Source organism: Scomber scombrus, chromosome 5 (assembly GCF_963691925.1).
Source record: "Scomber scombrus chromosome 5, fScoSco1.1, whole genome shotgun sequence".
Classification (NCBI taxonomy): Eukaryota; Metazoa; Chordata; class Actinopteri; order Scombriformes; family Scombridae; genus Scomber; species Scomber scombrus.
Genome location: NC_084974.1, coordinates 14,120,665 through 14,145,232, shown reverse-complemented (window position 1 = coordinate 14,145,232; position 24,568 = coordinate 14,120,665). Strand labels below are relative to the sequence as shown.

Below are 24,568 nucleotides of genomic sequence, written 5' to 3'. Positions count from 1 at the left end.
CGTGCGCACACACCAATTGTGTCTCCTAAGAAATACTCTCCTATATTAATAAGAATGTTTTCTTTTACAGAAATCAAAATGACTGGAAATTATACATCAAACCAATGTACAATATGTTCCCAACCAAAGCAAAATGTTAAAGTTTGCATTCATTTTGCTCCTACATTGTGATTAAATGGGACATATTTTCATGGGGACTAGTTCTCTGTTATTTATATACTGCTATGATGTTGAATATTCATGAAACTTGAGGTTAACAAATGTAGAAATGCTCCCTGCAAGTTAAAAGCTCAGGCTTCAGCCTGCTCTGCACACTTCGTTTGCAACATTTTTTTTCTACCTTGCCAACGAGCTGCCCACAAACAGTCGTCCGTTCCATAGTCTTGGTTGCTGAGGTTGTTGTTTGCATTTTTCTATCTCAGTTTTTGTCTCAAATATGTGCAGATGTTGTTAAGAAGTTGACATTTCAAGTAATGAATAAGAAAAAGTTTTGAAATCCTACTACTATCGTTTGTACCAATAGTGAAGTGTCGGTCAATAAACGAGTCAGCTCTATGAGCCGGCTCCTTTAAATGAACAATGGGAGCAATAATACTAGAATAATGCACTCACTGAATGTTGTGTTCATGTGTAAGTGCACATGACCAGTCATGTGTGATGAAAGACAGTGATCATACCATCAGATTAAAAACTGGCAGGGGGACTGAAGGTCTACAGTTTTGAGGGACTAGCTGCCCTGTGTTGTTTTCTCTATGATTTACCATTTCATTTAGCATTTTTAACATTGGCCTGACAGTCCACTCCTAAATAAATAATAATTAAGAAAATATGTACACTAGGCAGAATGAGTTAATGTCTAGGTCCTCACATTTATAAAACTCCCACAAACACGACTGAAAGGTCAAGTAATCTATTGCTTTCTCTTTCTGATATTTCAATAAAATAATGACCTGGGCACTTATGATTGTACAAACACAGACCTTGTGGGAACAACTCATGAATCGATATCTATGAGTGGTCTAATTTCCCTCTCCAGTGCAAACAAAGGATCAGGCAATGTATTATACATCAAGGATCAGGCACCATCAAAGAAACTAACTGCTCGAGAATTGAGAGAAGTGGTGCAACGGTCCAGACAAATAGAGTTGGGCTTCAGCTTCTAATCAGTCTGGATGTATTTTGAAGGAGGAGGCTGTCTGGAGAGACAGGATTTAAAGGAAATGAATTAAGTATAAGCTCCACACTAAAATAACATGCAACAATTACATGCATGCTCTCTATACAAATCATGAAATCCAAACACTTCATACTGTATAACTCAGCTCTCTTGTTTTAAGTTTGAGAGTACTACCTGTCTGCCTACATGCCTTCATCTGTCCATCCAACTGACTAACCCTGACTGACTGGGTCCATTTATCTACCCATCTCGCATCTGGCTGTTTGTGCGTCCTTAACTGTATCAGTGGTACAGGACATAATGCACTTCAATGAACATAGTCCATTATAGTCATTATAGCATTTCTGCACAGTTGCTATTCATGTGTTGGTGATCATTTAATTTGTGAGCCCTAATACAGATCTGAGCAACATACTGCTAACTAGGACATTTCTGAAATAATGAGTGAAGAACAGAGGGCCTATGGCATATATTATACTGAATGGTATCTCCCCTTACAAAGACAATTATCCTTTGTGCCCACATACAGTCTAAGAAAATTGATTTCATAGACTCTATTTTTTCAACAATAGTGCACTAGAATGTAAAATGTATACATATATGTTTGTCTTGATGTATTTGAATAAATGGATGTTTTCAATTAAAGGTCATTCAGGCACAGACAACATTTGTTTTCTTAAATTAATTACATTAATTTAGGATGCTGGTATACAGAACTATACATTATTTGTGTAGTGGCACTATAGTGTATCATACAATTAACAGTACGGTACGGTGTACAAGAGGAAATAAATTTGTCATATGCAAAATGAGCCTAAATACCATTCTTCAACACCCCTGGCAGCTTGCACTATATTTAGCCAGGGTAATATGGAATAATGTGTGTATAGCTCTCTTGCACTGGCCATGGGGAGATACTGTAGGTCTGGCAAAGTGAGGCTAACGAAAGGGCAAAATGTTGGATGGAAAGATGGAGTGTTAGCTGGTGGATGAAAGGAGTTGGGGGGAGGTGTAATACACAAGGTTTGATGCCCTTCGATCTTTTCACACTAGAACACTTGTTAATGGCATAGATATGAAGGCCTGTGTGCAGGGTTAAGTGGCCCATTGGACAACCTCCACTGATTCATGAGGAACCAAACATAGTGTGGGGTTAAAGGCCAAGCAATCAGTCAGACTCTAAATACCGGTTCCCCATTGACACCACAGCACTTGTCCCTTGTTTTAGGCACAAGGGAGTAAGAACTTTGTGTGGTACAAATCTCAATTTGAAAGAAGTTCTGCAATGATTATTGACAGTAATTGTTGCAGCTTTCTGGATAGAACACATCATCACAACTGTACCCCTGTAGCCTGGTTAGTGGTCCAAAACTTGACTGGATGTTAGCACATATTGTGTGGACATCAACACTAAATATCCAGAAGACCAGAAGAACGATACTGTGAACATATTCTGTGTGTGTGTGTGTGTGTGTGTGTGTGTGTGTGTGTGTGTGTGTGTGTGTGTGTGTGTGTGTGTGTGTGTGTGTGTGTGTGTGTGTGTGTGTGTGTGTGTGTGTGTGTGTGTGTGTGTGTGTGTACGATGTGTACCAAGCTGGGCATTTTACAGTTCTAAAATAAAGTTGTCAGTGTTTTCTACCTGACACATTACAGTCCGTAATGAAGACACTGTTTCTAAATGCCATTTGACATATCTGTGTTAAGTTTATTGTGCCGTTTCTTTAAAAAATACACTTTTTTGCCTGTCCAGTCAATTTATTGGTCTAGCTCTATTTTTATCTGATGAAAAAAACTTTTCTGACTAATATTTTTGACCCTGACATAGAAAATAAAATGAGATCAGAGCAAAAAAAACGTTTGTTATAGGGCCAAATATGAATCTCTTTTTTTGTATGATTGGAGCCTTTTCAAGATTTAGTGGGTCAGTGTCACATTTGTCCCGTGAGAATCCTTTAGGGTGTTTGGCAATGGCCCAATGTAATGTATCAAGCAACTATTCAGCACCAGCCTTTCTCTCCGTAGGTGTGATACATGTCAACTGAGCAGTTGCTGCTCAGTTTTGCTTTAACCTCTCTTATCTCTGCTCTTGTTTAGCTATATCAAATTCTTTAGTTAGGTTCCCCTTTGTCTCAGAGGAGAGGGCAAGAAAAGGGCAGGCAGGGAAAGTGTATCTGTTTGGGGTAGACAAGGAAATGGTAGGCAAGGAGGTATTTTTCTGCAACATGGGGACAAAGAAAGGGCAAGCAGGGAGACAGTGAGAATGGGAGACAAGCAGATAGGGACAGACATCGTCTGGTAGGAGAGTACAGGCGAAGGATATGCAGAGGAAACACTGTTTGAGGGGAGAGGATGAGGGAAGGGCAACCTGTTGTATGATAGTGACGTTTCCAGTATAAAATACACAGAGCATTAAAAAGAAAGGTCAGGAAATGTGGTGAGGCAAATGTGACAACGGAGAGGAAGAAACAGGAGAGCAATCAAAGAAACAACAATGAGTCAAAGCAATGGGAGCAGTAAGATGATAAAATAGACAATGCTCAGCAGAGTGCCTGAAAGTCACTGACACATGGGGAAAAAAGAAGATCTGACCTTTGACATCATCTTATTTGGCACATGTGCAAGCTTTAAATCAGTACCAACTAACATCTAAAATTACTGATGAATTATGGATAAAGCAGACAAGGTCATTCACCAGAAAGTATATTCAGTGCCCATTGTGTGTGTTTTTACACAAGACCACACCCCACCAACTGCTCTGTGTCCTTAGAGAATATTTCAGGATCCCATCTGTGCATAGTGACACAGATTAATTTGTGTTTGAAATTAGTGTGATAAAGGTCATTCTCTCTGGTGTGCCGATATGTTTCATTGTCTGATCACTTTGAGGCAGAACTACATTTTTCCTTTTTTTTTATGTGTGCAAATCTTTGAGTGAATATGTTCCTAAATGGCACTGTAGAATATATATGTGAATTTTGTGGTTTTCATTCTCTCCTTTTATGGTTGTACGCTACAGGTGTCTTACCAATGACCTGGAGGCTTCTTGTTACTTAAACAGGCTAAATACAAAAGTTCCATTGCCAATTAAAAAGATAGCTCCCACATTTCAACATCAAGAACAATATAGGTCACACAACAGGTCTTCATAACCCTTCATAAAGGGGAATAAAAACAACCCCCCCCCCCCCCCCCCCCCCCCCCGCCCCCATATCTGCCATCATGTTACATCGCCATGACAACAATGTGCGTCCATAGTGTCCACTTATCGCCATGGCAACTGTCTCCAGCTGAAAATTCTGGCGCCGAAAGAGAAATGGCTGAAGATGACGGACTCGTATAAAGACACAAGGACAACTCACGTCCACTCATTAACAGAGGCAAGGGGTGTGGCACGCAGTTTAAAAATCAGGATTACTCGGTTGGAATCCAGGCAGCCTCTAAGAAATGTCGCCACGCATCCATTTATACACAAATACGCCAGCCTCAGGTGAAATTTGTCGATAATATATATGTCGATATTATAATTCAACACCCGATGTGTAACGTCTGTGCATCAATCCTACTTTTGCGTCTCTCAACCTGTGGATCATCTGACGGAGCAAATGAGAGCTATCGCCGCCTTGTGATGTTTCCCATTCACTTAGAGCGAATACGCGTTTATAATAGCAGCAGTGATCATACACGACATATATATAATGTTTGATTTTCAACTTGCTGTTTCAACTTGCTGTCACAATAACAGTCGTATCATAGAAAGTGAATTGTTCACGTTTCTTAAGGATGTTATTTCCCCCCCCCCAGTGAAGGATCAGTACTGGTAGACACACCCTCATGATATTAGATCACTAGTAAAACAACAAATATCATAGTTATTGCTATTTCTGGTTACTGGTTAACAAGATGTAGCTAATATTGCAAACACCACATGTTTTGTATACAAAAATGCATTTAAAACTTTGGGTGATTCACTGAAAATACTGTATATTAAACGATGTATTTACACTGGGCCGATCACTCAGAATAAACAACCAAAGATAAATTATGAGAAAATCATCCTGTCCATGTGTCGTGACCCCAAGACGTCAATTTGACAAATTTTCTGACATACAAATAATAATAATAATGAAAATAATGATAAAGATAATAATGATAATAATAATAATGATAATATCTCATACAGACAAAAATGTGCGCTTATCAACTTACCTCTGGTTCCTCCAGCTGACCGTCGGTCAACAAACTGATATCCACCCCCACACACACACACACACACACACACACGCACACACACACACTCAAATCAATCAGCTTGTCTCACAAGATTTTTGTTCGAAATATTCTCATCTGTCAATATGTTCACTGCTCACATCTATTTGTCCTGGGGGGAAAAAAGAGATGGATGGATGGATAACAATGTGGCTCCTGGAGTGACTACCTCATTCAGTGCGTTGAACCCTCTTTGTCGCTCTCTATCTCGCTCTCTCTCGCTCTCTCTCTCTCTCTCTCTCTCTCTCTCTCTCTCTCTCTCTCTCTCTCTCTCTCTCTCTCTCTCTCTCTCTCACACACACACACACACACACACACGCACACCAAGGCCGTAGCCAGGATTTTTCAAATACCGAGGTAAAAAATAAGACCACAATTTATATGACTGTCTGGATTAATCCATGATGTATTTATACTGCTTTCTTGTTGTGCATTTCTCAGTCATGGTCATGTTTGTGGTCCAGTTCTTTCTTATCATTTACAATTTTGCAACTTAAATCAACTCCTATTTCAGTATTCTACAACTTCCATGGTTGTATATTTAAAAATTATAACTGCAATATATTATTTTCTTTGTTTGTTCTTAAACATCTCTGCTGGGAAAGGGAGAAAAGGGTTCATCCAATGAATGAACAGTTTGCAAAATCGGGTCAAGTCCAATTCACAACTGTAGACAACATATTTCTGAGGTTTTCAAGGCTTCACTCCACCGCTGGCTATAGCCGGATACTTTCGTTTAGACATGGCAGCGGAATCTTCAAGTACGTACTTGGGTAAAGTTAGAAAGAGATTGGCAGATTCGAACTTCAGCGATCAATAGCTCATAAACGAAACATTGTTAAAACATAAAAAATGTCTCTTTCCTATCGTAGTAAGGTAGACTATTGACTTCGCCAAAACGAGTCGTCATCCAGGCTGCAGGAAATATATTACTCTCTATGCGCTGCGGGCGGAGAGGCGTGCGCTTAGGGATCGTCTACAAAGTGCAGTACCAAAGCAAAGAATCTTCAATATCTCCACTTTTATTCACTGTAGTCTCACCAAATTCACTCCACACACCAATGGTCACCTGATAATCACACTACACCAGTTATTTCATAAAAAAATCTTTTTGCATATTTTTTGGGAATATTATTGTGAAAAATCTTCAATATTGTCAATATTATACACTGTATACTCACCAAAATCATGCTACACAACAAGGGTCACCTGATAATCATACTACAACAGTCATTTCAGGAAAAAAATGTTTTGCATATTTTTGGGGAATTTTATTGTGAAAAATCGTCAATAGCGTTAATATTATACACTGTATACTCACCAAAATCATGCTAAACAAAAATGGTCACCTGATAATCGTACTACAACAGTTATTTCAGAAAAATGTGATTTTGCATATTTTTGGGGAATTTTATTGTGAAAAATCGTCAATAGCGTTAATATTATACAGTGTAGGATGACCAAAATCATGATACACAACAAGGGTCACCTGATAATCATACTACAACAGTCATTTCAGAAAAATGTATTTTTGCATATTTTTGGGGAATTTTATTGTGAAAAATCGTCAATAGCGTTAATATTATACACTGTATACTCACCAAAATCATGCTACATTTGCACAACTGAAACATCTGTACATAGTTTTTCATTATTTGATAGGTGATGGCAATCTAACCATTTATTAAGCTTTTCAAAGGACTCTGACTCAGGTGTGAGCTCCTTTTACAGTATTGACAGTATTGTCTGAAACAATAAACTTTTTTTTTTGAGTGATTTAAATATTTGCAACATGGGCATTGGTGCTCTCCTTAGGTCTACCATATTTTCTTATTGGTGGATAACATTTGACTTGGAATATAAAAAAATAGCTTGAGGAAAAATTATTAATATATATTCTAACATATGTTTTATATCGTGTCAAGACTATCTCTCCATCCTACATATTCCATATGTGTGTGTGTGTGTGTGTGTGTGAGGGGGGGGGGGGGTGTGTGCACAATATCCACTTACTTTGAGTTTGGGAGAGCTGGTCTACGGGCCCCTCTCTGGATTGCTGCGACTGTCTTTGCTACCCGGGCTGGTGAAAGCGTGGCGGCTTGTGACACCAGTTTGCCGGTCACACAAGAGATGTCTGGTATGCTCCGGCGGGGCCGATACCAGCCCCACAGCCAAGACCACCTCAATTAGGTTCTGCTGCTTCCAGTGATCTACGGGTCCTTTTGGAGGCCAGCCAACGTGTGTGCTCGCTCGGAGGGGCAGTGCCGCAGAGATGAGGCTCGTCTCCAGCAGCACTTACAGTACCTAGGCCTGCACCTCAACAGGAAGAAGAGCAGGCTCTATCCCTCACAGTCCACGGAGTTCCTAGGCATGTGTTTGGATGCCAGGGCAGGGACTCTTTACTTGACTCCTGTGAGACAGGCCGCCCTCAGGGCTTGCTTGTTCCAGTTCCGGCTTGGGGCCAGGGTGACCTGGAGGCTATGTCTTCGCCTCTTGGGGTTAATGGCAGCCACAGTGCATGTCATACCCCTGGCTCTTCTGAACATGCGCCCAGTGCAGCGCTGCCTCCTGGGACTTGGATTTTGCCCACAGAGGAATCTGCAGGCCAGCATATTGGTGATGCGCAGACTGTGTGTGGCTCTCCGTTGGTGGCGGCGGCCGACCAACTTGGCACATGGAACGGTACTGGGACTTGTGTTGCGTCGCCAGGTGGTGTCATCAGATGCATCCCTGGTAGGCTGGGGGGCTGTCCACGAAGGCAAGGGCATCAGCGGCCTTTGGCACGGACCCTGGTTAGCGCAGCACATAAATGTTTTGGAGCTGCAGGCTATCCATCTGGCTCTTCTGCACTTCCTGCCAGAGCTACAGGACCGCCATGTGCTGGTGAGAACAGAGAGTACAGTAGCGGCGGCATATATCAACAGGCAAGGGGGCCTAGGTTCCCCTCGCCTGTGCAGATTGGCTCGGGCAATATGGGAGTGGGCTCATCCCCAGTTCAAGTCCCTGAGGGCCACATACGTGCCGGGTCAGGAGAACCTTGCTGTAGATCGGCTCTCCAGGGGGGGACCCCTCCCCGGAGAGTGGCAGCTGCATCCAGAGGTTGTGAGCGGAATATGGGATCGCTACGGCACAGCCGTGGCAGATCTTTTTGCATCCAGGGAGAACACTCATTGTCCCCTCTTTTTCTCCATGGGGAGGGACAATCCTCCCTTAGGGACGGATTTGATGGCACATCAGTGGCCACTGGGCCTCCTGTATGCCTTCCCTCCCTTCCTCCTCCTGCACCAACTCCTACAGAGAGTCCAGCCTCATCCTGGTGGCCCCCAATTGGCCCCAGATGATTTGGTTTGCCTAGATTCCGCCCCTTCTTCAGGGACAACCGTGGGAGCTACCCATTCGCCGGGACCTCCTGTCCCAGGCCGAGGGAACTCTTTTTCATCCTTTTCCCCAGGGCCTCAGGCTTTGGGCCTGGCCCCTGAGAGGGCCGAATTTCTAGTCTTGGGATTCCCCCAGTCTGTAGTGGGTACTTTGCAGGGGGCCCGGGCTCCCTCGACCAGGGTTGCTTATTCCTATCGTTGGGGGGTGTTTCAATCATGGTGTGCCTCACGACACGTGGATCCTCTCTCCTGTATGGCCCCTGGTATCCTTCAGTTCCTTCAGGAGCTGTTAGAGGCAGGCAAGTCTCCCTCGACGTTGAGGGGGACGGTGGCAGCCATAAAGGCGGCCCATGTTGGGCCTCGTAAACTGGCACAGGGTTGTTGTGACCTTATTGCTCAGTTCTTTAGGGGGGCTTGTAGGGTTGCTCCCTCTCCCAGGAGGCCGGGTGTACCCCTAAGGGATTTGGAGATGGTTTTGTCAGCCTTGCGGCATGGGCCGTTCGAGCCTCTGGAAACGGTTGAGCTGAAATGGCTTTCGCTCAAGACTACATTCTTGTTGGCTATTGTGTCGACAAAAAGGGTGGGTGAGCTACATGCCCTTTCCGTGCATGAAGAGTGCTGCCGCTTCTTGCCTGGGAATGCTGGAGTGCTGCTGCGCCCTAATCCTGCATTCCATCCTAAGGTCTGGTCTGAGTCCCACGCCAACCAATCTCTTGAGCTGCGCCCTTTCCGCCCTCCTCGGGATGGGGTATACAGTGTATAATATTATCGCTATTGACGATTTTTCACAATAACATTCCCCAAAAATATGCAATTTTTTTTTCTCCTGAAATAACTGTTGTAGTATGATTATCGGGTGACCCTTGTTGTATAGCATGATTTTGGTGAGTATACAGTGTATAATATTAACGCTATTGACGATTTTTCACAATAAAATTCTCCAAAAATAAACAAAAACACGTTTTTTTCTGAAATAACTGTTGTAGTATGATTATCAGGTGACCCTTGTTGTGTATCATGATTTTGGTCATCGTACACTGTATAATATTAACGCTATTGACAATTTTTCACAATAAAATTCCTTTTTATGAAATCACTTATGTAGTATGATTATCAGGTGACCCTTGTTGTGTGGAGTGAATATAGTGAAGACTACTGTGTATAATATTGATGCTATTGAAGGGAAATCAATGGAACGACAGCACATGACAGTGATGATATTGAAGTATTATACACAAGCACATTTTGTAACAATAACTGTTGTAGTGTGATTATCAGGTGACCGTTGGTGTGTGGAGTGATTTTGGTGAGACTACAGTGAATAAAAGTGGAGATATTGAATATTTTTCGTTTTGGTACTGCACTTTGTAGACGGTCCCTAAGCGCTCGCCTCTCCGCCCGCAGCGCATAGAGAGCAATATATTTCCTGCAGCCTGGAGGACGACTCGTTTTGGCGAAAATGAGTTTGTAGTCAATAGTCTACCTTACCACGATAGAGGCATTTTTTATGTTTTAACAATGTTTCGTTTGTGAGCTATTGATCGCTGAAGTTCGAATCTGCCAATCTCTTTCTAACTTTACCCAAGTCAAGTACGTGTCACATGACGGTCCGTCTATGCAAGGATAATTCTCTTGTCGGCTATTTTCACTTCACAATTAAACGAAACTTCAAGAAAAAAATACCGAGGACATGACCTCGGTGTCCTCAATGGTAGCTACGGCCATGACGCACACGCACACCCATCATTGACCCTCCAGCTGTAAGTGTGCCAGCATCATGTATGATTGACACCATGTGATGGTCTTGTGTTCATGCTTTAATTCCCTTCATAATGAGAGCGTGGACCAATTATTTTCCTTCACATTTATTTTACTTATTTGTTGATAATCCAGTGATTCCCACACATTAGAGAAATATTTTCAAAAATATCTGTTACACAACACAGCTATTGCACATAAATATGACCCACAGAGAATGTAATTGGCAAGAAAATATATATTTTTTTAAATTCACAGTGTGAGTACAAAGAGAGGTTTAGATGCACACATGGCCGGATTAATCTCCTATGGGGCCCCTGGGTAAAAGTTGGGCCCCCATTGACCCACACTATAGATGGTAGTACTCTGAAATTATTAGATAATTTATCAATAAACTGTTGATATAAAATTATTAGCAATCAATTGGGCATTTTATTAATAATTTAATTCATTATTTTTAAAGCAAAAAATGTGACCTGGTTTTCCCATTTTTCATGATTGCAAAGTTATAACCTTTGGGTTTTTGACCATTGATCATACAAAATGAGTAATTTTAAATGTTAACAATAATTAATAATTAATAATTAATAATTATGGGCATTTTTCATTTTTTATATTTAATATACTGAACAACCAAATGATTAATAAAGAAAATAATTGTCAGACCTATTAGTTTTCAGTTTTCAGTGTGCAATTTGATTCAACAAATACTGTAGGCATAATATGAACTCAAATGGTGAATGTCTTAAAAGTAGGTTTTGACACACACTCACTCAAGACACACTGATATTGTACTGCAAATATCACATGTCAAACAGTTGATAATCCTGCCTTGGGTGCAAATACAGAGTGCCAGGTCAATCAGGGAGTAAGGGCCCACACTGCTAGAAAAGAACCCCTTTTTTATTCTAATATGGTCAACATGAAAGAGCCTGAGATGTGTCCCTGAGGAGAAAAACACACACCTCTACAATCATAGATCAGCTTTAAGTCGCTTCATTCTCAAACCAATTCTATAAGAATATCAAGGAGATCACAGTACAGTGGACTGTGTTGCATTTGCACAGCACACACGAGAGAAGGGCCAGCCATCTTTAAAGCTCACTTTACATGAAGGTAAACAGAAGAATAAAAATCAAGAATGCAAAACTGAAACCAGTGCATCAATTAGTGTGTATCAATAATCAGGTTCAGATAAAAGATGAAACAGCCATTTGAGAAAGGCTGCAAACATGGATGAATAAAGATAATGCAGAACACCAAGACAGAAACCATGTATTAAAATGTGGCATTTTTTGTTATACTTCATTTCCAAGCCAGCAGAAAACCTTTTGTTGTTCATGTGTAAATCCATCCATCTCTGTAAGACGACTTCATAGTACAGGGTTCATTGGGGAAGGGGGAAAGCAGCAGCAACCACCAGCAGGAGACAAAATGACATCATGGCTTCTCTTGCTGTAGGAGGCACAGGAGGAATATAAATGGTAAAAACCTGTTTCTCAAATCTGAACACATCCTAATACTATTATTGCCCTCTTACTAGTCATTCAGATTTGTACCATAGGTCCATTCTTACCTGCATATTGCTATAGATCCAGGGCAGGACGCTACTGACTTTGGTGTAAACACCTGGCTTGTTTTTTTCACCACAGCCGGTTCCCCAGCTGGTGATCCCTGTCACGAACCAACGCCTGTTTGTCTGACAAACCAAAGGTCCACCACTGTCACCCTGGAAAACATAGTTTATACTTAGTTAAATTAATTCAAAAGTATGACATATGTGTGACAAATGTAATAAGATTACTATGCAACTGCCTTCATATTGACTGCTCACTTGACAGGAGTCTTTGCCTCCTTTTAGGTCCCCAGCACAGAGCATGTACTTGGTCACGAGGCCTCCATATACACGGGGGCTGTTACACACTTGTCTTTCAATAATGTCCACGACCACCTCCATCAGATCCTTGGACACACTGCCTGCATTGGAAAAAACATGATAGGCTTATTTATTTTTCTAACAAAGATCTAAATTGTGATAAAATATTGCCATGACAAAAATAAACTTTACACAGAGCTTAAAAATTAGTTTAGCTGATTGATTTATATATGCACTGCTATGGCAACAGATGGTCCACTGTCATTTCTCCCTTCTTTAATCTCTTCTCTCTTATCTGATTAATCTTGGTGTTGTGCATTCTTACTTTCCCTGCAGTTCAAGACCTGTCATCCAGCCATCACTACTAAGTTACGTGCATCTTCCTGATTCACTGCCTCAATATATAGAGAACAGACATCAGTCAATGTCTGACATCATCCATGTTGCCTTGGCAGCAAGCATGTAGCTAGTTTCAAACTAGTAATTTACTAAATCAGGTTTCACCATTAAAACACAAGACGTGTATTAGCTTGACTGCATTAGACTTTAATAATGTGAAATCAGTAAAGCTGTCCAATCAAAAGCATCAACTAGGTAAACAGGAAGTCACTATAGCCTCAAAAATTTAACAGTTTTAGAGGGGTAAATAGTAAATTGAACTTAAATGAGGGTAAACAGGTTTGATTTTGTTGTAGACATGCAGAAATGTGGTTTTATTTTAGCATTTATATATTCATGCTGTTTAGAATGAGTGAGAAATGTCTGAATAACTGAAATTATTTGGTCTAGTAGTCTAATGATATTTGAATAACATTTTGTAATTTAAGGTATTTTAATGTTATTTTTATCATTACTATTAAACAGCATTTCATCAAGTGTCAGGTCAGTCACATATATCAAATATATGCCATACTACCTCCTTTACTCCTCCCTTTAAGCAGCTTGTAGCAAACACATTTTTGTTCATTGGTTCAGTTAGCAACACAACAATTACAGCTAGTAGTCAAGAGGTCTAACTGTTATGTAACTATAATCTCTATTTACATTTTGTTTGGTGCAACCAGTTCAGTGATGTGTAAATTTCCACTTATATTATAACAAAGCTAAGTCTGAATTTACAAAGAGGCGCGGCAGCCATCTCTCACCCTGTTGCCTCCTGCCTGACCGCCTCTCTGAATAGTGATTATCTGGTTTGACAACATTCTTGTTGTGCGGTGTTATCCAGCCTTATGACCTCGTAAATGGCATCCTGTTGCTGATCTAATCTATCATCTCTTTATATGTATTGCGACATGCATAGTGTGCTGGGTTGCTCCTTATTGAGGCTTACCTGATCCAGCCTCAGTGGTGCCAAAGCCTGAGGTCCAGCATTTGGTGCCTTGGGAAAATCGCTGGTCAAAACCTGGCAGACAAGCTGGCTGAACTTTATCTGGATAACACACAAAGAAATATAGACTTTTGTAAACACATCAACCATACTATGTTCTCAAGGGATGGTGCCGTAGGCGCACACACACACACACACACACACACACACACACACACACACACACTCACACTCACACTCACACTCACACACACACACACACACACACACACACACACACACACACACACACACAGGGCTGGATAAATCAGAATGACCATAAAAGCTCAGATTCCACAATAAGAATAAACATTACCATGACAGTCACTGTCCTGCTTATATTCATTTAACCTGTAGACACCATGTTAGGTTTTTGTTTGTATTTCATTAAAAAACATACATGAATTTAGCCTACATGTCCCTATGTGATGACAAAATTCACTTCTTAGATTCAGGAGCTAAAAATGTATAGCCTGACTTTTGAGACATGTAGATTAATATAAAAATAGATTAATAACAATGATAAAAGTAACTGCTAATAGCAATGAAAAACATTATTCATCTCCACAGGGCCGTTATCTTTCAATGTTCAGTTCCTCTAGACTCAGCCGCCAAGCAAAGACATTTCTGGGGGTTGTAGAAATTTAAGTTTAAGCACTGCTGTTTATTGACACAGACTCTTGAAACTGGAAGGGCTGTCTTTCAAGCCATTCATTCACCCAACTGGCAACTTACACATGTATAGCCTTTGTTGCATCATTTGCCGCATCAGACTCTACGTCTCATTTAATCATGTATTGAAAATATACAGCATGGAGATCAGATATCCATCATGACAGCAAGCTACAAGTCTATGCGAGGACCAATTCTGACTGCATCCTCTGTTATGAAAATAGGATAAATATCAACATTATTTTAACAAAGTGAAGGTGTGAAATACCATTAAAAGAAACTGGAGATGTAAGTTTAAGCAGAGCCACATCTTGGTCATTAGTCTTGCTGTTGTAGTTCTGGTTGAGTATGATCTTCTTAACCAAGTAGGGCTGAGGTAGCCTGTCCAGAGACACCACTCCACCATACACTTTCCAATTCTCTGCCGAGAGAGTTAAGGTGTTGCTTCTGCAACACAGAAAGAGACTTCTCAGTGGAAGGCAATGGACTCATACTGAATTGGTATTGGAGCTTATGTTCAACACATAAGATTTTCCTCACAGTGTAACTTTGAAACACATCAGTTCAGGACAATGTATGAATACTGTGCCACAAATGAACAAGAAACATGAATCCTAAAGTGTGAAAAAAGATGCCAAGACACATTTCCTTTGTTAGACATTCACCTTGGGAAGCAGTGGGCAGCGGTGAGCACAAAATCAGGAGAGATCAGCACTCCCCCGCAGACATGTGATCCTCTGAAGTGGAGTGACAACTGCCAAGGCCACTGACCCAATTTAGCTATGCTGCCCCCTATGATCCGGGACGTAGACTGCTGCCGACCGCAGTCTGGGAATGAGAGACATTGTTAGATATAGGGTCTCAGTGAAATTATCATATCGTGTTAATGCTTACACAAAACTGTTTTCCAAATCAAACAAAATGAGTTAATCAATGTTTTGTTTATAAATGTGAGGTTTTGCATATTTCAGTCCATAGTTTTTAGAATAATTGTTATATAGATGTAGAATACTTAAAGAGTATATGTACACCCCACAAAGAAACACCAATCCCAGATTAGCAGATAGTGATGACGATAACTGGTTAAAAAAGAAAAAAAAGCCAACAGGTGGATGCTCAGGGTTATGAAATGCAACAGTATGAATAGCAGCAGGTGCAGCTACATGTCAGCATAGCTTACAGGTAAGTGATGTGGCAACAGGCCATGTAAATGTGGCAAAAACATTAAGTTGACTGAATTAGCTTGCATTTTGGCATATTATGATGTATGCCATGGTTTTAAAAAATGTAACCAGAATCAAGATTCAAAGAAGATAAGCACTGATTTCAGCAAATTTCAATGACCAGCATCTAGTGACATGGTTCAAATACTCATGTTTTGTTGTTGTGGTGGGTGTTTGTGATTGTGACACTGAGAGAGAAGTGAGAGAGAGAACTCATATGTATGTGTATGGCACATGAGTGTAGGAACAGATGGAGGCTCCTTACCCACACACTGCAGGGAGACAGTCTCCTGGTCTGGACATGAGGAACTACGTAATGGCACAACGAGAAAAACATGTCAGCCAACATGAGTACATAAATCAATGTGCACCTTACCACTGTTTTTGTAGTATTTTAAGCACATAAAAAGAATGAGTTAATTTGAACAGTATTTCATGTTATGAGATATACTCTAATACACACTTATATTAAAAAGATCACAGATTATGTGTGGCTGAGCTCTGTATTAACTGGGGGAATAAAGGATTAAAATATTTACCTGACATTGACCACACCCTGGATAGATGTAGATGGTCTGCTGTTCAATGCTAGACTTATGGACCCGTGAGATATAATGGCTTTGGTGGTATAAGATCTGGAGATAGAGAGAAAGGCCCCTCAGGAAGCAGAAGAGATACACTTGCACATACAGAGACCATTTTGTCGAAAACTACGTCTGGCTGGGTCTGGAAATTCATTCTGGTTCTGTCACACTGAGACACCCCAGAGAGACCCGTGGAGAATCAATTCCACCTCTAACACACATCAGCAGGTGAGGAGAAATTAGATGGATCTCAGTGGGTAAATTGCAGGTTGGAGACAGAAGCCTACATGTTCACTAGCTGCTGTCGAAATTGGCTCTGGCAAAAAGACTCGCTAAATCACTCCTTCATGAAGCCTGAGTAAGCACTGAATCATGACGGGGAGTAAATGTCTTCATTTTGGGGTGCTGTTCCAAAGGGTTTTTCTTCTCTGACAGCATTTATGTATCCTGTTAACTGAGTCAAATAAAGTAAAATAAGTTAAGCTGCTGATTCTTTACCTTCGGAAACCTAGCTGTGCACAGGTCTGGTCGGCATAGCTCTGGTCCCAGCCCTTGTAGCACACTGGCAGAAATCGTCCATCTTCAGCTGTCCTGACTTGCAGACTGCCATCAGCACTGAACCTCACTGGGGAAGAGAGAATGAGTGGAGAAGGCTTAGTTGGCATGTTTTTAATGGGTTGAGTAAAACATTGTTATATAACGTGGTTGTCTTCAGCTTGTGTGCTGCTATAAATAATGTAAACCAAAAATCAACGTTCGAAATAAATTAAAGCTCCATTTGGGAAGCAAATTCAAGCAACTTCTTCTTTGCTGTAATGGAAGCACTTTGTGTTTTAACATTACTACATGAATAAAACTGTTGAATTATTGTTAATTGTTTCAGTAGAATGTCTCTTGTTAGCCTTCACTACATATTGTCCCCATTACCAAATGTATGTATGAGAACTCAGTCCGTTTTCTGTTGTGAGGGTCTAAGATCCTTTTGGCTGTCAAGTGTCTGCCCATCCTTCTACACCATCTGTCTTCTGAAGTGAAACACAACTGTGTGTGTGTGTATGTGTGTATGTGTGTGTGTGTGTGTGTGTGTGTGTGTGTGTGTGTGTGTGTGTGTGTGTGTGTGTGTGTGTGTGTGTGTGTGTGTGTGTGTGTGTGTGTGTACTCACCACAGTTTGTTTCGTCAGAGCCCAGTTGGCAGTCTCTTATCGCATCACATTGGACAGTGTTGTTTGGGCAGGTGTCATACTTTGGATTTTCACTTCTGTAGCCATCGTCATCATCCTCATAGAGGATCACTGCTGTTGCCACCCTGGTGCCATAATGCACTGCCATTTGGGGTAGAGTGGGTAGTAATGAGTGTCAGGAATGATATAGCGAACCATGCTTATCTATGATGATCAAACTATGACTATTACTTGCATGAATACATCACCTCTTCATTCAGTTAATGAAAATCCATGACTTAAAACTACTTTAAAACATATTTAAACAACTGCAAACACTCTTAACTCATTCACATTCCACATTGATCTGATTCCCATAAAATTTCTTTTCTATCTAAACACTGAACAGATGCAACAGCCAGGACTAAATAAAAACTAAAGTAAAATTATTGACATTTGCATTACAATTACTGCACTGTTTATACAAAATTAAAATTTTGCTCATTCCCAGAGATCTTGTACAATATTTTAAAACCCCGCCCTTTTGTGGTAGTTGTATTTTCTCTCACTTTGTACAGGTACTTACTGTCTATTTTTCGACTTTTGTCTGTTATACAAAGGCAATATCCCTCTTATATGTGTAAACATACTTGGCAATAAACCTGTTTCTGATTACGCTTCAGATTCTGTATATTAATGTAAAAAAAAAAACACAAATATAAACTCAAACCTACAGAAGGTCAAATAAATAAATAATAAAATGTAATTAAGAAAATCTGGTGACCCTTTATTTCCCCCATTTAGTAGTATATGAATAAATCAACTATAGCTAATGTAGTTGTAAGCAGATATAGTGATATTTCTTATAGTTGTAATCATATAGAAGCATTTTCACATGAATATTAAATATGATTTTTTATTATGTTTATTATTTATATTTGCTATGTATATTAATTACATTGATCAATGCAGTACTCTTAAAATGATATGTATGAAGTTCTTTATTTATATATAAACACAATATGTGAAAAAGATAAAGCAAATGCTAGGAGAGGATTCATTGCAATTTCAAAAAATGTCAAATGTAGTTCTTAATGGCTTAATACTGCTCAATAAAGCATAAAATAATTAATAAAGTAAAATAAGTAATAAAGCCATTTGTTACAATTTATAACCCCCTTTTTAAAGCATAATTTCAACATGCTAGCAAAATGCAAATGCAAGCAAATTGGCTGTTTCTCATAAGAAGCACAAGGGCAAAATAAATACTGTGTCTAACATATACTTTGCATGCACTTACAATTGTCTTGAATAAATTAGAGCAGCAAATGAATATTAATGACAATGTCCAGTAATCTGTATGATCTGTGTACCTCCAAGCCAGATGGCCAGAGCCAGCAGACCGAGCACCAGTAAGGTTCCCCCTGATCCTCCGTAACACTGTGCATTATTCTCACAGCATCTCTTCCTCTTGGGAGCTGTACAGAGTACACAAACACTTTAAACATTCTTGAAGAAACTCATTTTGTTTTGCCTGTACACCTTGAATCATTTTGTATTTTCAAGACAATATGGGATCATGCTGCAGCTATACTCACGTGCTGAACGTGGGACTTGAGGAACTGTCACAGGTGGCGGATACTGGGGAATGTAATGTGGCTGGTTGGGGGGTGTTAGGCCTCGACCCACACCATAAACCACCTCCTCATTGGGCTTGAGAGGGGGCAGTGTGTGCACGGCAACAGAGTAGTAAGGAGGAGGGGGCTCGTTCTTTGAGGATAGAGGGGAAATAAATAAGAGAAAGCAAGAGGTTACTAACACACAGACATTTTTAATGATAATAATTCCTTGTCCTTTACTGTTTCACCAGTTACCTTTTGAAATAACAAGCCATCCTATATTTAATAGGAATAAATAAGTAGACAAACAAGAGATTGAGGGGCAAATATCTTGCGTTTTTGTGGTTGCCAGACAAAGCATGTAACCCATTGTCCTCCATGTAACTCTCACAGTATTATCAAGTCTATGTTTAAAGCCACACCGTGGTACAAAGACAGAATGTATCCTGGCAACTGTGTCTAAAACATCAGGTTTTATACTGCTCATTTCCTCATTTTTCTTTTCATTTTATCTCCTCTTCTTTCAATACACAGCTCCCAGTAGCCAGGATTTCAGATAAAGGATGTTATCAGTATTTGAATTTTTTGCGGATAGATATGTTAACATTCGCTAACAAACAAGAGGTAACAGGTAGAAGGAGAGTAACTGAAACAATGAGGTTTTGCTGGGGTGGCAATGCCTTTAACCCATTGGCCGAAGCTCCATCAACAGCTTGATGTGGATGACTCATGATGTACAGATACTGGAAGCCATAATAATACAATAGCCTCTAAGATTGCTGGAAATCTATAACTGTCTGTGTATTTCTGTTTTCCATATTTCATGGTTTAAAACATTTTCACTTCCTGCTTCCTGTAATGAGGTTTAGCTTCTGTAAACATGTGATGTTGTCACAGAATAGACTGATAAGGAAGGTCAGTAATTGAATAAAACTAAGCTTACACGTTTGCTACATTTTTATAGTGTTATGCAGCTGCTATGTTGGTTTTGCTACAGATTTTTGAGATGTGCAACGCAACTTAGTAAAAATAAAGCAGAGACATGAATGTTTCCAAATGCAGAATGTTATGGGACTAAACTTGTCTGAGCTCAACCAGACCTGTTGACCTGTGTGCAGTGTCACTCCTTTATTTAAAGGAAGTTGATTCAATACTGTTACTGGAATCATTAAACTCTGATTAGGAGCTTTTTTTTATGGGCCAGTTAATACAATCAGAAGACCTATTGTAAACGTTTTGAGGGTGTTTAGAGTGAAATGTACTGACAGAATAATGTTGTTTTTTTTAAAGAGTGCAATTAGGCTTGATGAGCGCAGCCTTGAGCAGAGAATGCTAAGACATAGTTCCCAACTGCCAGTAACCATGGCTTCTCTGTAGCTGTTGTGACCCTTCCTCATTCATCGCTGGGGTCACACCTTCATAACCAGGGAGGGGAGAAAAAATCTTTTGTCCAAAAAAGAAAGGAATTAATCTGTGGTGGTGGTGCTGAGAGGGTCACGGGGAGACTCACTCACAAAAGTGTTTCATAAGACCAGTTCTATTGCATGCCGGTCAAGTTTCAAAATATGCCTATAGGCAACCCACTTACAGTAAGTGAAGTGAAATGGCTGAGCCAAAATAGGTGAAGGAGTAGGTTTATCATATTTCCCAACAGAATATACATGGATCATATGTCATAGTTTGCCTGTCGGCCATTATCATGGAAAATACTGTAAAATTAAAAGATTAGGGGTTTACATGACATTTGAAAGGTCATTTTTTCTACTCAAACAATGACCATAATGATATGAAGTTAGAAGGATGTGTGACATGAAATGGGAAAAAGAGGTGTCCCTTTATGTTTTGACTAAACTGTCAGGCTGAAAATAAATCAAAGTAGACACAAGTTAGGCCGCTACATTTCCAAAGAACATGTTATTATCTGAGCTTATTTGCAAACAAGACCCATTTTAACTTTAGTATACTTATTCTGTATACTATACTAGTATACAGAATAAGTATAAAAGTTTTTATATATAACCCAAATTCATTCAAGTTTGTCGGTTTACAATCTGTGCAATATACGGTACCTTGTATCTTTATGCTGCCATGTGTATATGTTGCAATAAGTGCCATAAGTAAAGAGTACACATAGGCATCAGTAGTGATTTACAATTTTTAGATAAATTGAATGAGTAAGTGTTCGTTTATGCATCCTCCTACGTCTTTGGCTAAATAAATAATTTAATAAACACTTCAAAAACCCATTATATTGCCTGAAAAACTCATTGTTGCAAAGTGTAAAAGTGTTTTCATACAAAAAGTAATGACAGAAATCCTTAGTATCAACAGTTTGCATAGGCAAAAACCTATAGTCCAACTCCCCTCTCACCTGGTGTTTGGCATGTAAATCGAAAACTGTAAACCAATAAGGATCAGTAATGAAAAGCACTCGTCTGCATTCTGGACACACAGGTTTACAGATAACGCAACACACTGAAACTCAAACAGAGCAAACACTGAACAGACAAACACAACAGGAACCATCATTCAGAGTCAGGGTGACAGGTAAAGTTTTTAAAGGAAAGAGGAAGGAGGCACTCTTATCCTATAAGAGGGTAGGAAAAGGATAAATGAGAACTTACCGGGTCATACTTTGCCATCGTACTCAGGGCCGCACAGAGAAAAGAGTGAAGGTGATAGCAGGTGGATGGAACTATATCACATCCAGGTGTTTTCTCAGTCAGGCAGCAGTGGCTATAACATGGTGGTGCCACATTAAACACCTATCCTCTCCTCTCTCTTTTCTTTTCTTCTTCTTTCTACTCTGCTGTGTGTTTGTTTCTGTCCTTCATTTGATTATTCTCAGGTAGGTCTGCCTTTCTCCTCCCTCCTTAACACCTCCCACCTCCATCATTCTCTCAATCCTTTATTCTTCTCCTCACAGAGACAGGCCCGCCCTGTGCACCAGTTTTCCACCTGCCAGACCGGTTTCGTGGAGGCCTGAGACAGTCAAGGCTCGTTCCACAGTATGAAGCTGCATTACAGCTCAAATGACACAAGCTGAGCTGTCGGGGTCCTGAACCAAAAATGACTTCCTCTCCACAGAGAATGAGAAGACCTTAACAAAAAGCTGAGACTGAATGTTTTTCACACACAATTAAAAGCTCCCTTATTTTACTTAATGCACAATGTTTGATCTGTAAACATTGTATTATGTATATATATATATGCTATTAAGCAGTTCAAGGAATTGGTAAAGAAAAAAATCTGTCAGGACATGAAGGTAATGATTCATTTTAATGCAAATGTGTAAACACAAGTCTTTTTTTAAAGGTTCTCTCACTAATATGGGCAGTACTGTATGTGTGTTTTCATTAACCTCTCTCGAAAACTCTGTCTTTGAACTTCCTGATCTCAGAAGTATTGGAAACTTTTGGAGTCATCTTTGAGGTCATTTTTACATTCACTTTCCTAATTTCTCTAGTTTCTAGTTTCTCTTTCAGCCCTTTGTGTCTCTCCACCATTTCATGCTCAACTTTTTTCAGTTGCAAATTTAACCACTATTGTTGACTATTCCCCTTCATTAACATAATGTGTGAATGATCTGTCTCTGTCTGGAATTACCTCACAGTCTGTCCTTTGCTGTGTCTACCTTTGTACACTTCAAACATCCTACATCTTTCACCATGACTCACTTGACTGTCTCTGCTGAGACATCTTAAAGTGAAGTGTGTGAAATGTGATGGGGTGGAGCACTGCCTCTATAAACCTAGTGAAAATTGAAATGATCTTTGCCATTATGCCACTTCATCTTAAAGGAACTCTCAGCACCCTTTACACAGAAAGTTTAATTTGCTACCATCAGGGCACCAGTTTTACTCTTTTAGAGGAGACACTAACAGATATATGAGGTCTTTATTGCTTCAGCAATTGGCTTTTCAAACAAAATGAGTGTTGGACTGTTTCCAGCTGTGGATGTGCCCGGGTGTCCCCTGATTCAAGATAATTGGTGTAAAGAATGACAATGAGCTACCCTGTGGTGAAGCTGTTTATTTATTTATTTATTGTATTGATTGTTGCTTTTATTCATCTCTGTATTTATTATTTCTGGGACGTTAAAGCTTTACTCTAAACATCTGGTCTTGTGTTTCAACAACATACCACAGACACTTGTGCATATAGGGCATCACGTTCGTCTTGTGGTATAAGACACAGACCACATAACCACCATGTCCTCAATTTTAAATTGGCTAAGAACCTGTCAGGTATGTCATCCCCCTTTCTCTCTCTTTGTTTCCTTTTTGACTCAACCCAGTATTGGGTAGAATTCCCCCCCCCCCCAAATATATGAATCTTAAACCGAGGAGATTACTGTATTAATATATCATGTCAGAGTCCTGAATATCAGTGTTCTGAAAACAGCTCTGAAATAGAGGACCATTGATGTTAAGTCTTTGTATCAGTCTAAATCATAACAGTACTGCCAACTGAATGATGATGATCAAAAGCCCCAAAAGATATTCAATGTAAGGTGTTGTGCACTGCGTAAGACCACTAGAGGGTGATATAATATATAATCCTCATATACCAGTGACTTGTGTGAAATGTCTCACTTCTGATCAATAACATCAGTGACATTTAAGTGGACCTCCCTCAGCTCTCATTGACTCAGCAGCTCTCTGTCCATCTGTGAGACAGAAACCAAAAGGAATGGTAATGTACAGTTAAGTGGTTCAGAGTTTTTGCATTTACTAAGAAGTAAAACTCTGACACATACAAAGCAAATACACCAGGCGAGGTGAGAAACAGAAGGGGAAATGCATTGTTATATCTGGCCACCATTAATGGTAAAGCACTTTCTCAGAATTGAGGAGCACATTCAAAAAAATAAAGTACTGACTATCTGATGATTAAAAAAATCCCACAAAAGCTTTTCTCCTCGAATAAATTATCATGCTTATGCTTTCCTCTGGCCTTTCCTGATGAAAAAACTGTCCTGTGAAGGAAATAAACATTGTATTTAGTTACTAAACAAGGTCTTGAGAAAAACCTGGGAGAAGGTTGGCACTCTTGTAATGTAAACAGAGGAGACAAACGAGAAAGTTTGGTTGGTCAAACAGTAGACATCCCATTAGTTTTTGAGCAGATTATCTAGTATCTAGAGGCAAAAGGAAAAGCCAGATATGTAGGTAAAAGGTTTAGGCTTTTTCTTTGTACATTACGTCAACATTGTTTCATGGAAATACTGACAAATAGTCAGAAGGGGGAAAGTTCATTGACCAGATAATTATCTTTACATAAAAGGTTGATAATTGGTGACCAGTAGATTACTGGCTAATGTGAAAAAGGAAACTCACATATCCACCCACTATAACCTTTTACTATGTCGAAATAGACAGTGTCAGATATTCTACTTTCTTGATTAGCATTTTAAAAGGTCATATAGTTATAAGAGTCATAAACAGTTGTTTTGCCACTTTAACCCATTAATATGTATTCCTGGTTTCC

General features: G+C 39.8%; 2 protein-coding genes across 4 annotated transcripts in view; one reads left to right on the top strand and one right to left on the bottom strand.

The window, feature by feature from the left end:
* Positions 1-24,568, top strand: part of tmprss4a (transmembrane serine protease 4a) — a 191,796-nt gene that overhangs the window by 137,082 nt on the left and 30,146 nt on the right. The gene's annotated exons all lie outside the window — the stretch shown is intronic.
* tmprss13a (transmembrane serine protease 13a) lies at positions 12,019-21,720 on the bottom strand. The gene is made up of 13 exons (XM_062419338.1): positions 21,703-21,720; positions 19,058-19,229; positions 18,833-18,937; positions 17,463-17,621; positions 16,798-16,924; positions 16,255-16,350; positions 15,981-16,024; positions 15,158-15,320; positions 14,761-14,939; positions 13,785-13,883; positions 12,413-12,555; positions 12,155-12,307; positions 12,019-12,033 (listed from the first exon to the last, which is right to left on the bottom strand). Exons 1-13 carry the CDS (start codon positions 21,718-21,720, stop codon positions 12,019-12,021), a joined length of 1,473 nt encoding a protein of 490 aa, XP_062275322.1.

What these genes read in the sequence shown, in the direction of transcription:
- tmprss13a (XM_062419338.1), bottom strand. An exon ending in TCAAGTCCCACGTTCAGCAC is followed by an intron (nt 18,938 to 19,057) that starts GTGAGTATAGCT and finishes TACTCTGTACAG; the next exon opens with CTCCCAAGAGGAAGAGATGC. An exon ending in TCTGGCCATCTGGCTTGGAG is followed by an intron (nt 17,622 to 18,832) that starts GTACACAGATCA and finishes CCCAAATGGCAG; the next exon opens with TGCATTATGGCACCAGGGTG.